Source organism: Rhinoraja longicauda, chromosome 39 (genome assembly GCF_053455715.1).
Source record: "Rhinoraja longicauda isolate Sanriku21f chromosome 39, sRhiLon1.1, whole genome shotgun sequence".
Taxonomy (NCBI): domain Eukaryota; kingdom Metazoa; phylum Chordata; class Chondrichthyes; order Rajiformes; family Arhynchobatidae; genus Rhinoraja; species Rhinoraja longicauda.
In genome coordinates, this window is record NC_135991.1 from 8,487,784 (window position 1) to 8,505,187 (window position 17,404).

The following is a 17,404-nucleotide window of genomic DNA, read 5'->3' on the forward strand; positions in this document are numbered from 1 at the left end:
GGAGTAACTCAGGTCGGGCAGCATCTCTGGAGAGAAGGAATGGGTGACGTTTCGGGTTGAGAACCTTCAGGCATCAGAAGGGTCTCGATCCGAAACGTCACCCATTCCTTCTCTCCAGAGATGCTGCCTGACCCGCTGAGTTGCTCCAGCATTTTGTGACACCTTTGAGGAATTTCGTTCGTGGTGAATCTGTGGAAATCTTTGCCACAGAAGGCTGTGGAGGCCACAAGTCAATGTATATTCTTAAGGCAGAGATAGATTGTTGATTAGGACGGGTGTCAGGGGTTACGGGGAGAAGGCAGGAGAATGGGGCGGGGAGGGAGAGATAGATCAGCCGTGATTGAATGGCGGAGTATACTTGATGGGCCGAATGGCCTAATTCTGTCCCTATCACTTACGACCTTGTGAGACGCCGGCTTTTTTTCACAGCTGCGTTTGGATTGATATGGATAGAGAACTGGCTGGCAGACAGGAAGCAAAGAGTAGGAATAAACGGGTCCTTTTCAGAATGGCAGGCAGTGACTAGTGGGGTACCGCAAGGCTCAGTGTTGGGACCCCAGCTATTTACAATATATATTAATGATTTGGACGAGGGGATTGAATGCAACATCTCCAAGTTTGCGGATGACACAAAGCTGGGGGGCAGTGTTAGCTGTGAGGAGGATGCTAGGAGGCTGCAATGTGACTTGGATAGGTTAGGTGAGTGGGCAAATGCATGGCAGATGCAGTATAATGTGGATAAATGTGAGATCCACTTTGGTGGCAAGAACAGGAAAGCAGAGTATTGCCTGAATGGTGGCCGATTAGGAGAAGGGGAGATGCAACGAGACCTGGGTGTCATGGTACACCAGTCATTGAAAGTAGGCATGCAGGTGCAGCAGGCAGTGAAGAAAGCGAATGGTATGTTGGCATTCATAGCAAGGGGATTTGAGTATAGGAGCAGGGAGGTTCTGCTGCAGTTGTACAGGGCATTGGTGAGACCACACCTGGAGTATTGTGTGCAGTTTTGGTCTCCTAATCTGAGGAAAGACATTCTTGCCATAGAGGGAGTACAGAGAAGGTTCACCAGATTGATTCCTGGGATGGCAGGACTTTCATATGAAGAAAGACTGGATAGACTCGGCTTGTACTCGCTGGAATTCAGAAGATTGAGGGGGGATCTTATAGAAACTTACAAAATTCTTAAGGGGTTGGACAGGCTAGATGCAGGAAGATTGTTCCCGATGTTGGGGAAGTCCAGAACAAAGGGTCACAGTTTAAGGATAAGGGGGAAGTCTTTTGGGACCGAGATGAGAACGTTTTTTTTCACACAGAGAGTGTTGAATCTTTGGAATTCTCTGCCACAGAAGGTAGTTGAGGCCAGTTCATTTGCTATATTTAAGAGGGAGTTAGATGTGGCCCTTGTGGCTAAAGGGATCAGGGGGTATGGAGAGAAGGCAGGTACGGGATACTGAGTTGGATGATCAGCCATGATCATATTGAATGGTGGTGCAGGCGCGAAGGGCCGAATGGCCTACTCCTGCACCTATTTTCTATGATAACCAAGGAAAGCATCATTCAAACCCAAGAATTTTGTTTCAAAAAAGCAGATTTTCTTTTTCTCTCTCTCGGAGTAGCAATACAATCAGATATTTTAAAAACCTGCACTACAAAAAAATTGTTACAAACTAATGACTTTTATGTACTTTTTTTTACAAAAGAGGGAGGGGGAGGCAAGGGAGGGCTAAGGAATTGAGAGGGCGGAGATATCTTGTAAACGCCATTTCTACGAGAAGTTGGGAACCAAAGTGGTTAAACTAAATATCCGCAAGTGGGCCGGGGGTTCGGCTTGTGTGGTCTGCTGGGGGTTTTTTTGGGGGGGGGGGGGGGAGAGAGGAAGGTGTCTAATGGGAAGATGTTGCCAGGAGAGAGGGCGAGAAGTAAAAACGGAAAATTCGGCAGGAGGGGCGACGTTCCTCACCCCCTCAGCGCCCGGAAGCTTCGGCGAGGAAACTTCGGCCTGGCGGGCAGTCGATGGAGACGAGGAGAAATATGGGGAGGAGAGAGGCGGAAAGCACAGATCTGGACTGCATTGATGGGATCGGAACACACACCTACCTCTCTCTTCTCACTCCCCTTTCTCACTTCTCACACTCCTACACCCCCCCCTTCTTCTCACACACCACTCCCCTTTCTGTCACACACACACCTCTTCTCACAACTTCTCACTCCGACACACACACCTCTCTTCTCACTCCCCTTTCACAACTTCTCACTCCTACACACCCCCTCTCCTTTCTCACACACACCTCTCCTTTTCTCACACCCCGCTTTCTTTCACACACCTCTCCCTTCTCTCACACCCCTCCTCTTTCACACACACCTCTCCCCTTTCTCACACACCCCTCTCCTTTCTCTTTCACACACCTCTCTCCTCTTTCTCCCATGCACATACCTCTCCTCTCACATACACACCCCTCTCCTCACTCCTCTCACACCTCTCATACACACCCCCTCTCTTCTCACACACACACCACTCGTGCTAACACACCCTCTCCTCGTCTCTGACACACAACATCCCTGTTCTCACACCTCTTGACACTTTCTTGTCTCACACACACCCCTCTCTCTCTCACACATAGCCCCTCTCCTCCCCTGACACACTCCTCTCCCATTACACACACCCCTTTCTCTCTAATCTTTCTCACACACATCTCCCACACACCTCTCCTCTCACACACAAATCTGTCACACACACCCCTCACACAATCTCTCACACACACCCCTCTCACACAAATCTCACACACACACAATCTCTCACACTCACCCCTCACACACACATCTGTCACACACACACCTCACATGCACAGATCCCTCACACACACACACTCCCGATTTATCCCCCTCCTGCACGCAATCACCCCCAAATATTAGCGCTGGCAAGAAATGGGCAAAGAAGGGATCGGCGGGAGGGGGCTCAATATTAAGTGTTGGAGGAAATTCAACTGTACAGAGATATACAAACACGTTGAGTTCAAAAATTATACAAAATAGCAAAATATTTAAAGCAAGAGCTTTCCGTTTCGATGTATCTTTAAGATCTTTCCCAGACGCTGTTTTGCCGTCGCGAGACCCTTCTTCGGACGTTTACCTGTGGGCAAAGGGGCAGATATTAATACCCCCACACCCAAAGTACAATCGCCTACACCGTCCACATGCAGGGCGAGATTACCAAGTTTGCCCATGATGCAAAAGCAGGTGGTTTTGCAGACAGCGGGGATGGCTGTGAAAGTTTTGTTTAGTTTGGAGATACAGCGCGGAAACAGGCCCTTCGGCCCACCGAGTCCGTGCCGACCAGCGATCGCTCGTTCACACGCTAGTTTAGTTTAGAGATACAGCGCGGAAACACAATCCCTTCCCCACCGAGTCCGCGCTGACCAGCGATCCCCGCACACTAATACTATCCTACACACACTAGGGACAGTTTTTACATTTACCAAGTCAATTAACCTACAAACCTGAAGGTATTTATTCACAAAATGCTGGAGTAACTCAGCAGGTCAATAGACAATAGGTGCAGGAGGAGGCCATTCAGCCCTTCGAGCCAGCACCGCCATTCAATGCGATCATGGCTGATCATTCTCAATCAGTACCCCGTCACTCCGCTTTCCTTAAGAGCTCTATCCAGCTCTCTCTTGAATGCATTCAGAGAATTGACCTCCACTGTCCTCTGAGGCAGAGAATTCCACATTCCATCGCCCGGCGCGGCCGCGGGACACCATTCTGCTTTAGTTAAACATTTTGTTCAAGATGGCCGCGCCGTTGTGTTTGGCTGCCTGCCACTGTATCTTTTTTTTCCTAATCAGATGTGCAGCACTTTGGTCAACGTGGGTTGTTTTTAAATGTGCTATACAAATAAAATTGACTTGACTTGACCTTCACCACTCTCTGACTGAAAAAGTTCTTCCTCATCTCCGTTCTAAATGGCCTACCCCTTATTCTTAAACTGTGGCCCCTTGTTCTGGACTCCCCCAACATTGGGAACATGTTATCTGCCTCTAATGTGTCCAATCCCCTAATTATCTTATATGTTTCAATAAGATCCCCCCTCATCCTTCTAAATTCCAGTGTATACAAGCCTAATTGCTCCAGCCTTTCAACATACGACAGTCCCGCCATTCCGGGAATTAACCTAGTGAACCTACGCTGCACGCCCTCAATAGCAAGAATATCCTTCCTCAAATTTGGAGACCAAAACTGCACACAGTACTCCAGGTGCGGTCTCACTAGGGCCCTGTACAACTGTAGAAGAGACGTCACCCATTCCTTCTCTCCCGAGATGCTGCCTGACCTGCTGAGTTACTCCAGCATTTTGTGAATAAATACCTTCGAGTTGTACCAGCATCTGCAGTTATTTTCTTAACCTACAAACTGCACGTCTTTGGAGTGTGGGAGGAAACCCACACAGGTCACGGGGAGAACGCAAAAACTCCGTACTGACGGCGCCCGTAGTCGGGATGGAACCCGGGTCTCCGGCGCTGCATTCGCTGTAAGGCAGCAACTCTATCGCTGCGCCACCGTGCTTGCAGTCAAAGATTGCAGCAGGACCTACACGGGTCCCACCTGCCCGCGTTTGGTCCATATCCTGTCCTATCCACACGCCTGTCCAAATGTTGGGAGCTTTCTCTGAATACACGAAGGATGGGTTATCTGAATGGTGGCCGATTAGGAGAAGGGGAGATGCAACGAGACCTGGGTGTCATGGTGCACCAGTCATTGAAAGTAGGCATGCAGGTGCAGCAGGCAGTGAAGAAAGCCAATGGTATGTTGGCATTCATAGCGAGGGGATTTGAGTATAGGAGCAGGGAGGTTCTGCTGCAGTTGTACAGGGCATTGGTGAGACCGCACCTGGAGTATTGCGTACAGTTTTGGTCTCCTAATCTGAGGAAAGACATTCTTGCCAGAGAGGGAGTACAGAGAAGGTTCACCAGATTGATCCCTGGGATGGCAGGACTTTCATATGAAGAAAGACTGGATAGACTCGGCTTGTACTCGCTGGAATTGAGAAGATTGAGGGGGGATCTTATAGAAACTTACAAAATCCTTAAGGGGTTGGACAGGCTAGATGCAGGAAGATTGTTCCCGATGATGGGGAAGTTCAGAACAAGGGGTCACAGTTTAAGGATAAGGGGGAAGTCTTTTAGGACCGAGATGAGAAAGTTTTTTTTCACACAGAGTGGTGAGTCTGTGGAATTCTCTGCCACAGAAGGTAGTTGAGGCCAGTTCATTGGCTATATTTAAGAGGGAGTTAGATGTGGCCCTTGTGGCTAAAGGGATCAGTGGGTATGGAGAGAAGGCAGGTACGGGATACTGAGTTGGATGATCAGCCATGATCACATTGAATGGCGGTGCAGGCTTGAAGGGCCGAATGGCCTACTCCTGCACCTCGTTTCTATATTTCTATACAGGCATTTGGACGGGCAAGGGCCGATTAGAGACAGTCAGCATGTTTTGTACGTGGGAGGTTGTGTCTCACAAATCTGAATCGAGTCTTTTGAAGACCTGACCAAAAAGGTCGATGGTAGATAGTCAAAGAGCGATCCAGTGTGGAAACAGGCCCTTCGGCCCAACTCGCCCACACCGGCCAACAATGTCCCAGCTACACTAATCCCACTTGCCTGCGTTTGGTCCATATCCCTCCAAACCTGTCCTAGTAATGTAACATAGATGTTGTGTACATGGATTTCAGTAAGGCCTTTCAGACAAGGTTCGGCATGGTAGGCTGCTCTGGAAGGTTAGATCGCATGGGATCCAAGGAGAGATAGACAATAGGTGCAGGAGGAGGCCATTCGGCCCTTCGAGCCAGCACCGCCATTCATTGTGATCATGGCTGATCATTCTCAATCAGTACCCCGTTCCTGCCTTCTCCCCATAGCCCCTGACTCCGCTATCCTTAAGAGCTCTATCTAACTCTCTCTTGAAAGCATCCAGAGAATTGGCCTCCACTGCCTTCTGAGGCAGAGAATTCCAAAGATTCACAACTATCTGACTGAAAAAGTTTTTTCTCATCTCCGTTCTAAATGGCCGACCCCTTATTCTTAAACTGTGTGTGGCCCCTGGTTCTGGACTCCGCCAACATTGGGAACATGTTTCCTGCCTCTAACGTGTCCAACCCCTTAATAATCTTATATGTTTCGATAAGATCTCCTCTCATCCTTCTAAATTCCAGTGTATACAAGCCCAGTCGCTCCAGTCTTTCAACATACGACAGTCCCACAATAGCTGAATGGACAGCAATTTGGCTTCATGGAAGGAAGCAGAGGGTGATGGGGGAAGGTTGCTTCTCGGACTGGAGGACTGTGATTAGTGGTGTGCCTCTGGGTTCGGTGCTGGGCCTGCTACCGTTTGTCATCTACATCAATGATTTGGATGAGAACAGACAGGGCAAGATTAACTCGTTTGCAGATGATACAAAAGTGGGTGGTTTTGCAGATAGCGAAGATGGTTGTGAACGATTGCAGCAGGCAGTGAAGAAAGCTAATGGCATGTTGGCCTTCATAACAAGTATTGGAGTAAAGAGGTCCTTCTGCAGTTGTACAGGGCCCTGGTGAGACCGCACCTGGAGTATTGTGTACAGTTTGGGTCTCCTAATTTGAGGAAGGACATCCTTGTAATTGAGGCAGTGCAGCGTAGGTTCACGAGATTGATCCCTGGGATGGCGGGACTGTCATATGAGGAATTGAAAAGACTAGGCTTGTATTCACTGGAGTTTAGAAGGATGAGAGGGGATCTTATAGAAACGTATAAAATTATAAAAGGACTGGACAAGCTAGATGCAGGAAAAATGTTCCCAATGTTGGGCGAGTCCAGAACCAGGGGCCACACAGTCTTAAGAATAAAGGGGAGGCCATTTAAAACTGAGGTGAGAAGGAACTTTTCCACCCAGAGAGTTGTGAATTTGTGGGATTCTCTGCCACAGAGGGCAGTGGAGGCCAAATCACTGGATGGATTTAAGAGAGAGTTAGATAGAGCTCTAGGGGCGAGTGGAATCAAGCGATATGGGGAGAAGGCAGGCACGGGTTATTGATTGTGGACGATCCGCCATGATCACAATGAATGGCGGTGCGTACAGGCTCGAATGGCCTCCTCCCGCACCTATTTTCTATGTTTCTATGATCTGGATCGATTGGCCAGGTGGGCAGAGGAATAGTTGATGGAATTTAATACAGAGAAATGTGAGGTGTTACATTCTGGGATGTCTAACAGGGGCAGGACCAGGTAGATGTTGTGTAGAGAGTAATCGCAGGGCAGTACAGTGGCCCTTGTAGGTTAGGTAGAGTTGCTGCCTTACAGCGCCGGAGACGCGGGTTCGATCCCGACTACGGGCGCTGTCTGTACGGAGTTTGTACGTTCTCCCCGTGACCTGCGTGGGTTTCCTCCCACACTCCAAAGACGTACAGGTTTGTCGGTTAATTGGCTGTGTGTGTGTAACTTGTCCCTAGTGTATGTGTGTGTAGGGCAGCATTAGTGTGAGGGGATCGATGGTCGGCTTGGTCCATCTCCCTCCAAACCTGTCCTATCCAGGTAGATGTGATGAGGGTTGCCAACTATCTCACTCCAAAATAAGGGACAAAGGGTGACGTCACCGCCCCGCGCCCCACGTGACCTCACCCAGCCAGCGGCCACGTGCTCCCGCTCCACCAATGGCGGCCGCCCGGGCAGGGAGGCGGGTTGCTAGGCAACCTCCATTAGGCGGCGCCTAGGCCCTGCTCCCCAAACGCACTCTGTCAGTCTACACTGTCCAGGCCTACAATGTGTCCGGGCCTACACTGTCCGGGCCTACAGCGTCCGGGCCTACAGCGTCCGGGCCTACACTGTCCGCCTACAGTGTCCGGGCCTACAGTGTCCGGGCCTACACTGTCCGCCTACACTGTCTGGGCCTACAGCGTCCGGGCCTACAGTGTCAGGGCCTACACTGTCTGGACCTACAGCGTCCGGGCCTACACTGTCAGGGCCTACACTGTCCGGGCCTACACTAGTCCGGGTCTACAGCGTCCGGGCCTACAGTGTCCGGGTCTACAGTGTCCGGGCCTACACTGTCCGGGCCTACAGCGTCCTGGCCTACACTGTCCGGGCCTACACCGTCCGGGCCTACACCGTCCGGGCCTACACCGTCCGGGCCTACACTGTCCGGGCCTACAGCGTCCGGGCCTACACTGTCCGGGCCTACAGCGTTCGGGCCTACAGCGACCGGGCCTACAGCGTCCGGGCCTACAGCGTCCGGCCTACATGGTCCGGGCCCCCGGGGCAGGGAGATGTGGATGGAGTGCGTGTCTTGCCTGACTGGTTGCCCTGCGAGGAGGTGGAGGCCCGGCGTTGCGTGAGGAAGACTCCGGGGGCCATTGGCGTGGAGCCGCGGGGCAGGCCGAAGGTGCTGGGGCCCGCCGTGTACTCGTGGTCCACCAGGCTGCCCAGCAACACCTCGGGCCGGGCCTCCACCACGGGCACCGCCGCCACCTCCGGGGGGGGCGGGCTCCCAGCAGGCACCGGCTTGGCCATCGGCTCCTCCTCGACCGCCACCACCGGCTTCTTCTTGCCGATCTTCCTCTTCTGCACCTTCTGGTGCTCCTGCGGGAAGGTCGGAAGGTCAGGGGGGTGATAGTAGCAGAATCAGGCCATTCGGCCCATCCAGTCCACTCCGCCATTCAATCACGGCCGGTCTATCTCTCCCTCCCGACCCCATTCTCCTGCCTTCTCCCCATAACCCCTGACACCCTCACAGATCAACAATCTGTCTATCTCTGCCTTAAACACATCCCACAGATTCACCGCCCTCTGGCTAAAGAAATTCCCCATCTACCCCTCACCCTCACCCTCCCCTCTCTTTCCCTCTCTCCCCCTCCTCTCCCCTTCCTTCCCCCTCTTCTTCCCTCCTCTTCCCTCCCCTCCCCTCCCTTCCCCTCCTCTCCCATTCCTTCCCCTCCTCTCCCATTCCTTCCCCTCCTCTCCCCTTCCTTCCCCTCCCTTCCCATCCACTCTATCCATTCTCCGAGAGGGGGGGAGGAAGGGGAGAGGGAGAGGGGAAGGGGAGAGGGAGAGGGGAAGGAGGGGAGAGGGGAAGGAGAGGGAGAGGGGAAGGAGGGGAGAGGGGAAGGAGGGGGGAGGGGGAAAGGAGGGGAGAGGGAGAGAGGGGGGAGGGGAAGGAGAGGGGGAGGGGAAGGAGAGGGGAAGGAGGGGAGGGGGAGAGGAGAAGGAGAGGGGAAGGAGGGGGAGAGGGGAAGTAGAGGGGAAGGAGTGGAGGGGGAGAGGAGAAGGAGGGGAGAGGGGAAGGAGGGGGAGAGGGGAAGGAGGGGAGGGGGGAGAGGAGAATGAGGGGGAGAGGGGAAGGAGGGGGAGAGGAGAAGGAGGGGGAGAGGGGAAGGAGGGGGAGAGGAGAATGAGGGGGAGAGGGGAAGGAGGGGGAGAGGGGAAGGAGGGGGAGAGGAGAATGAGGGGGAGAGGGGAAGGAGGGGGAGAGGGGAAGGAGGGGGAGAGGGGAAGGAGGGGGAGAGTGGAGGGAGAGAGGAGGAGGAGAGGGGGGCAGGAGGGGGAGGAGGGGGAGAGGGGAAGGAGGGGGAGAGTGGAGGGAGAGAGGAGGAGGAGAGGGGGGCAGGAGAGGGAGGAGGAGAGGGGGGCAGGAGGGGGAGGAGGGGGAGAGGGGGAGAGGGGAAGGGGGGAAGGAGGGGGAGAGAGGAAGGAGGGGGAGGGGAAGGAGGGGGAGAGGGGGGGGAAGTGGAGGGGGAGAGGGGAAGGGAGAGGGGGAGAGGGGAGGAGGAGGAGAGGGGAAGGAGGGGGAGGGGAAGGGGGGGAGAGGGGAAGAGGGGGAGAGGGAGGGAGGGAGGGAGGGAGGGAGGGAGGGAGGGAGGGAGGGAGGGAGGGAGGGAGGGAGGGAGGGAGGGAGGGAGGGAGGGAGGGAGGGAGGGAGGGAGGGAGGGAGGGAGGGAGGGAGGGAGGGAGGGAGGGAGAAGGAGAGGGGAGGAGGGTGGAGGGGGAGAGGGGAAGGAGGGGAATGGGGGAGAGGGGAAGGAGGGGGAGGGAGAAGGAGAGGGGAGGGAGGGAGAGAGGGAGAGAGGGATCATGAACGCCGTACCTGCTGTGCCAGTTTAGCTGCTGCCGCTGCCAGTCCGGTCTCGATGGACGCCACTCGCGCGCCCTCACGTACCGGCCTCTCGTGCCTTGGGAGAGTGGGCGCCACGCGAGCTGTTGGGGGGGAGACCGTGAGCGGGCGAGGGACGGAGACGGGGGCGGGAGCGTGGGGGACGGGCAGCGTGTGGCGGGCGACAACGGGCAACAGGTGCAGGAGGAGGCCGTTCGGCCCTTCGAGCCTGTACGCACCGCCATTCAATGTGATCACGGCCGATCATTCTCAATCAGTACCCCGTTCCTGCCTTCTCCCCATACCCCCTGACTCCGCTATCCTTAAGAGCTCTATCTAGCTCTCTCTTGAATGCATTCAGAGAATTGGCCTCCACTGCCTTCTGAGGCAGAGAATTCCACAGATTCACAACTCTCTGACAGAAAAAGTTTTTCCTCATCTCTGTTCTAAATGGCCGACCCCTTATTCTTAAACTGTGGCCCCTGGTTCTGGACTCCCCCAACATTGGGAACATGTTTCCTGCCTCTAACGTGTCCAACCCCTTAATAATCTTATACCTTTCGATAAGATCCCCTCTCATCCTTCTAAATTCCAGCGTATACAAGCCCAGTCACTCCAGTCTTTCAACGTACGACAGTCCCGCCATTCTGGGAATTAACCTACGCTGCACGCCCTCAATAGCAAGGACGTCCTTCCTCGAATTTGGAGACCAAAACTGCACACAGTACTCCAGGTGCGGTCTCACTAGGGCCCTGTACAACTGCAGAAGGACCTCTTTGCTCCTATACTCAACTCCTCTTGTTACGAAGGCCAACATTCCATTGGCTTTCTTCACTGCCTGCTGTACCTGCATGCTTCCTTTCAGTGACTGATGCACTAGGACACCCAGATCTCGTTGTACGTCCCCTGTTCCTAACTTGACACCATTCAGTGGGCAGTGCGTGTGGTGTTGGGGGCGGGCAGTGTGTGTGGTGTTGGGTGACAATAGACAATAGGCCCTTCGAGCCTGTAAGCACCGCCATTCAACGTGATCATGGCTGATCATTCTCAATCAGTACCCCGTTCCTGCCTTCTCCCCATACCCCCTGACTCCGCTATCCTTAAGAGCTCTATCTAGCTCTCTCTTGAATGCATATTACCTGAATGGTGACCGATTGGGAGAAGGGGAGATGCAACGTGACCTGGGTGTCATGGTACACCAGTCATTGAAAGCAAGCATGCAGGTGCAGCAGGCAGCGAAGAAAGCGAATGGTATGTTGGCATTCATAGCAAGAGGATTTGAGTTTAGGAGCAGGGAGGTTCTGCTGCAGTTGTACAGGGCCTTGGTGAGACCACACCTGGAGTATTGTGTGCAGTTTTGGTCTCCTAACCTGAGGAAAGACGTTCTTGCCTTAGAGGGAGTACAGAGAAGGTTCACCAGATTGATCCCTGGGATGGCGGGACTTTCATATGAAGAAAGACTGGATAGACTGGGCTTGTACTCGCTGGAATTTAGAAGACTGAGGGGGGATCTTATAGAAACATATAAAATTCTTAAGGGGTTGGAGAGGCTAGATGCGGGAAGATTGCTCCCGATGTTGGGGGAGTCCAGAACCAGGGGTCACAGCTTAAGGATAAGGGGGAAGTCTTTTAGGACCGAGATGAGAAAACATTTCTTCACACAGAGAGTGGTGAGTCTGTGGAATTCTCTGCCACAGAAGGTAGTTGAGGCCAGTTCATTGGCTATATTTAAGAGGGAGTTAGATGTGGCCCTTGTGGCTAAAGGGATCAGGGGGTATGGAGAGAAGGCAGGTACGGGATACTGAGTTGGATGATCAGCCATGATCATATTGAATGGCGGTGCGTACAGGCTCGAAGGGCCGAATGGCCTACTCCTGCACCTATTTTCTATGTTTCTATTCAGAGAATTGGCCTCCACTGCCTTCTGAGGCAGAGAATTCCACAGATTCACAACTCTCTGACTGAAAAGGTTCTTCCTCATCTCAGTTCTAAATGGCCGACCCCTTATTCTTAAACTGTGTGGCCCCTTGTTCTGGACTCCCCCAACATTGGGAACATGTTTCCTGCCTCTAACGTGTCCAACCCCTTAATAATCTTATACCTTTCGATAAGATCTCCTCTCATCCCTCTAAATTCCAGTCTTTCAACGTACGACAGTCCCGCCATTCTGGGAATTAACGTACGCTGCACGCCCTCAATAGCAAGGACGTCCTTCCTCGAATTTGGAGACCAAAACTGCACACAGTACTCCAGGTGCGGTTTCACTAGGGCCCTGTACAACTGCAGAAGGACCTCTTTGCTCCTATACTCAACTCCTCTTGTTATGAAGGCCAACATGCCATTGGCTTTCTTCACTGCCTGCTGTACCTGCATGCTTCCTTTCAGTGACTGATGCACTAGGACACCCAGATCTCGTTGTACGTCCCCTGTTCCTAACTTGACACCATTCAGTGGGCAGTGTGTGTGGTGTTGGGGGTGGGCAGTGTGTGCGGGCAGCGTGGGTGGTGTTGGGGGTGGCCAGCGTGGGCACGTGGGTAGCGGGTGGCTCTTACCCTTCGGGTTCCAGGGGGCATCGTCGCTGTTGCGCCGTTTGCGAGCCCGTACGCGCGAGGACGGGTCGTCCTCATCGGACTCCAGCGACGGGTAGACTGTGGGCGGGGAGAGAGAGAGAGAGAGGGAGGGAGGGGGAGGGAGGGAGGGAGAGAGAGAGAGAGAGAGAGAGAGGTCAGACGATCACCGTGCGAGCGGGCGTGTTTGTACACGCGTGTATGTGTGTGTGTACACACCTGTATGTGCGCGAGTGTGTAGGCCTGACTGTATGAGTGCTTGTGTGTACGAGTGAGTGTGTGCGTACGAGAGTGCATGTTTTTGCGCGTGTGTGCATGCAACTGTGTGTGTGTGTGTGTGTTTGTGCGTGCGACTGTGTGTGTGTGTGTGTTTGTGCGTGCGACTGTGTGTGTGTGTGTGTGTGTGTGTTTGTGCGTGCGACTGTGTGTGTGTGTGTGTGCGTGAGTGTGTGTTTGTGCGTGCATGCACGTGTGTGTGAAACAGGGGGCTTCCCTCCGTTAAACACACCCACCTCCCAATATCTACTGACCGACTGGCCATCATCGCTGTCAGACGTCCTCCCTCCTACCTCCTCTCCTCCCCGCCCCCCCCTCCTCTCCTCTCCTCTCCTCTCCTCCCCGCCCCCCCTCCTCTCCTCTCCTCCCCTCTCCTCTCCTCCCCTCTCCTCTCCTCCTTTCCCCTCCCCTCCCCTCTCCTCCCCTCCCCTCCCCTCCCCTCTCCTCCCCTCCCCTCTCCTCCCCTCTCCTCTCCTCCTTTCCCCTCCCCTCCCCTCCCCTCTCCTCACCGTAGTCGGAGTCCTTGAAGCAGGCTCCCAGACTCTCCTGGTCATCGTAGCTGTCGGTGGCGCTGGTCGGGCTGCCCTTTGCCTCCCCCCTCCTGCGGCCCTTCTTGCCGGTGCCAGCGGCGGTCGCGGTGGCGGAGGGACCGGCTGCCCTCTCCTGCCCGCTGCTCCACCACGCCTGGAGGCTGCTGCCCGGGGATGAGACCGCCTGTAGGTTGGCCATGCACAGCATGCCCTGGATCGCCTCCTGGGTGCTGGGGGAGGCCGGAGCCTGGCTGCTCACTCACACACACACACAGAGGGGGAGAGAGTAGGGGAGAGTAGGGGGGGGGGGAGGGGAGAGGGGGAGAGAGAGAGAGAGGGAGGGAGAGGGGGAGAGAGAGAGAGGGGGAGAGAGAGAGAGGGGGAGAGAGAGAGAGAGGGGAGAGAGAAATGGAGGGAGAGGGGGGAGAGAGGGGAGGGAGAGACAGAGGCAGATAGAGGGGGGTTAAAGGGGAGAGAGGGGGAAGAAAGGGAGGGAAGGAGGGAGGGAGGGAGATAGGGAGAGACAGAGAGAGAGGGAGGGAGAGAAAGGGGGGAGAGAGGGAGGGAGAGAGAGAGAGAGGAGAGAGAAATGGAGGGAGAGGGGGGAGAGAGACAGAGACAGATAGAGGGGGGATAAAGGGGAGAGAGGGGGAAGAAAGGGAGGGAAGGAGGGTGGGAGGGAGATAGGGAGAGACAGAGAGAGAGGGAGGGAGAGAAAGGGGAGAGAGTGGGAAGAGAGAGGAGAGAGGGGAGAGAGAGAGAGGGGAGGGGGAGAAAGAGGGGGGAGAGAGTGGGGAGAGGGAGAGAGGGTAGAGAAAGGGGGGAGAGAGAGAGGGGAGAGAAAGAGAGGAAAAAAAGAGGGAAAAGAGATAAAAGGGAGAGAGAAAAGAGAAACAAAATGAGGTGTGCAGTCCAGAAACAGGCCCTTCGGCCCACAATGCCTGTGGTGAACATGATACCAAAACCATCACCAGAGATACTAGAGGAACAAGATGGGCCACTCCGTTGAAATCGCCTCTACTGAAGCATAGTACGCAAATGAGCGTGACGGCCGCCATTTTAGTAGGCCAAAGCCTGCCGTTCGCTCTGCCTCTCGCGGTGTAATCAGTGTTTTGGGGGAACAGTCTGTGTGATGATACCATTAAAATACAGACCATATCTCATCAGTCAATTCACAGATTTTTGTTTTTTTTCTTTGTAAAATGTCCCTGCAAGTTTAGAAACATGGAGGAGGCCATTCGGCCCTTCCAGCCTGTACGCACCGCCATTCACTGCGATCGCGGCTGACCGTCCACAATCAGTAACCGGTGCCTGCCTTCTCCCCGTACCCCCTGATTCCACTAGCCCCTCGAGCTCTATCTAACTCTCTCTTAAATCCATCCAGTGAATCGGCCTCCACTGCCCTCTGTGGCAGAGAATCCCACACATTCACAACTGGAAACGTTCCTTCTCACCTCAGTTTTAAATGGCCTCCCCTTTATTCTTAGACTGTGTGGCCCCTGGTTCTGGACTCTCCCAACATTGGGAACATTTCTCCTGCATCTAGCTTGTCCAGTCCTTTTATAATTTTACACGTCTCTATAAGATCCCCCTCTCGTCCTTCTAAACTCCATTGAATACAAGCCCGGTCTTACCAATCTTTCCTCGTACGACAGTCCCGCCATCCCAGGGATCAATCTCGTGAACCTACGCTGCACTGCCTCAATTACAAGGATGTCCGTCCTCAAATTGGGAGACCAAAACTGTACACAGTACTCCAGATGCGGTCTCACCACTTTCTGCTTACTAAAATGGAGTCATGACGTACTACGGTTTTTAGGGTTGAGTGGTCTATCTTACTCCTCTAGTATCTTTGGCCATCACTCATCTGAATGCACTTGATTCATATCCCTCTACTCCACGCCTTTCAACGAGGCTCCATCCAAAACGTATCTGCCCCCATCCCCACCCTGGGCCGCAAGGAGGGGGAGAGAGGGGAGGGGAGGGGGAGAGAGGGGAGGGGGGGAGAGAGAGGGGAGAGAGAGGGGAGGGGAGGGGGAGAGAGGGGGGAGGGGAGAGAGAGGGGAGGGGGAGAGAGGGGAGGGGGAGAGAGAGGGGGAGAGAGGGGGGAGGGGGGGAGAGAGGGGGGAGGGGAGGGGGGGGAGAGAGGGGAGGGGGAGAGAGAGGGGGAGATAGGGGAGGGGAGAGAGAGGGGAGGGGAGAGAGGGGAGGGGGAGAGAGAGGGGAGGGGAGAGAAAGGGGAGGGGGAGAGAAAGGGGAGGGGGAGAGAGGGGAGGGGAGAGAGAGGGGAGGGGGAGAGAGAGGGGAGGGGAGAGAGAGGGGAGGGGGAGAGAGAGGGGAGGGGAGAGAGAGAGGAGGGGGAGGGGGAGAGAGTGGAGGGGGAGAGAGGGGAGGGGGAGAGAGGGGGAGGGGGAGAGGGGGAGGAGAGAGAGAGGGGGAGGGGGGGAGAGAGGGGAGGGGGAAGAGAGAGGGGGGAAGAGAGAGGGGGAGAGAGGGGAGGGGGAGAGAGGGGAGGGAGAGAGGGGAGGGGGAGAGAGTCTCCTACCTCTGGGCTGTGTACTCCAGCGCTCCCACCTCCTTGCTGGCCTTCAGCAGATCCAGGATCCCAGCTGCACTGCCAACCCCCGGCCCCTCCAGCGCCCCCTCACCGCCCCCAATGTCTATGTCAATGGCCGAGTCCTCGTCAGACGACTCGTCTTCCTGGAGGAGAAAAGGGGAGGGGAGGGGAGGAGAGGAGAGGAGAGGAGAGGAGAGGAGAGGAGAGGAGAGAAGAGGAGAGGAGAGGAGAGGAGAGGAGAGAAGGGGAGAGAGAGTAGGAGAGGGGAGGGGAGGAGGGGAGAGGAGAGGGGAGGGGAGGGGAGGAGAGGGGGGAGGGGAGGAGAGGAGAGGAGAGGAGAGGGGAGGAGAGGAGAGGAGAGGCGAGGAAAGGAGAGGAAAGGAGAGGGGAGGGGAGGAGAGGAGAGGAGGAGAGAGGAGAGGGGAGGGGGGAGGGGGAAGAGTGGAGAGGGGGGGAGGAGGAGGGGAGGAGGGGAGGAGAGTAGGAGAGAGAGTCAAGAGTGTTTAAATGTTACCTACTGCCGAACAACTTAATTCTCTCTTCCTACAACATTCAACATCGCACTAATAAATGCACAGTAAGCTATAAAGCATTAAATTAGTAATCAGAAATATTCGGTACGTAATCGTGGTGAACTATAGGTGTTAGTGCAACGATAAACCCGGTCGCCAGGAGATGGTTTCGCTCAGTTTGGAGATACAGCGCGGAAACAGGAGGCAAAAGTCGGCCATCTTGGAACAGGCCCCAAACTCTCGCCCTCTCTCTGGTTTTTTCCTATAGAGCTTTTATTTAGTTTAGTTTAGTTTACAGATACAACACAAAAACAGGCCCTTCGGCCCACCGGGTCCGCGCCGACCAGCGAACACTATCCTACACACACTAGGGGACAATTTACCTTTTTATACCAAGCCAATTTAACCTACAAACCCGCACGTCCTTGGAGTGTTGTCTAGCCCGTACGGGCGATTGAGGGGAGGGGACAAGGCCTCATGGCGCGATTAGACGTAGACTGCTTACCACAATGTCGAAGTCCACTTCACCGGGCTCCCTCTTGCGTGTCGGGTCTTTGCAGGGTTTGGCTCGTGGTAATCGGTGGGTCAACTCTGGAGAGGGAAGAGTTCGACGTTAGTCCCCAATAGAGGGGAGGAGAGGAGAGGAGAGGGGAGGGGAGAAGAGGGGAGGAGAGGGGAGGAGAGGAGAGGAGAGGAGAGGGGAGGGGAGGAGAGAGGAGAGGGAGGAGAGAGGAGAGAGGGGAGGAGAGGAGAGGGGAGGGGAGGAGAGGGGAAGAGAGGAGGGGAGAGGAGAGGAGAGGGGAGAAGAGGGGAGGAGAGAGAGGAGAGGAGAGGAGAGGAGAGGTGAG

General features: G+C 54.7%; 1 protein-coding gene across 1 annotated transcript in view; it reads right to left on the reverse strand.

Annotated features, from left to right (window-relative positions):
• Nucleotides 1–1,561: 1,561 nt before the first annotated feature.
• Nucleotides 1,562–17,404, reverse strand: part of LOC144611184 (histone lysine demethylase PHF8-like) — a 53,879-nt gene continuing 38,036 nt past the window's right edge. Inside the window, 7 exon segments of the mRNA XM_078430237.1 lie at nt 1,562–3,130; nt 8,319–8,607; nt 10,109–10,218; nt 12,667–12,762; nt 13,467–13,738; nt 16,033–16,187; nt 17,062–17,147. Of these exon segments, the coding sequence (XP_078286363.1) occupies nt 3,042–3,130; nt 8,319–8,607; nt 10,109–10,218; nt 12,667–12,762; nt 13,467–13,738; nt 16,033–16,187; nt 17,062–17,147 (1,097 nt within the window). The 3' untranslated portion in view covers nt 1,562–3,041.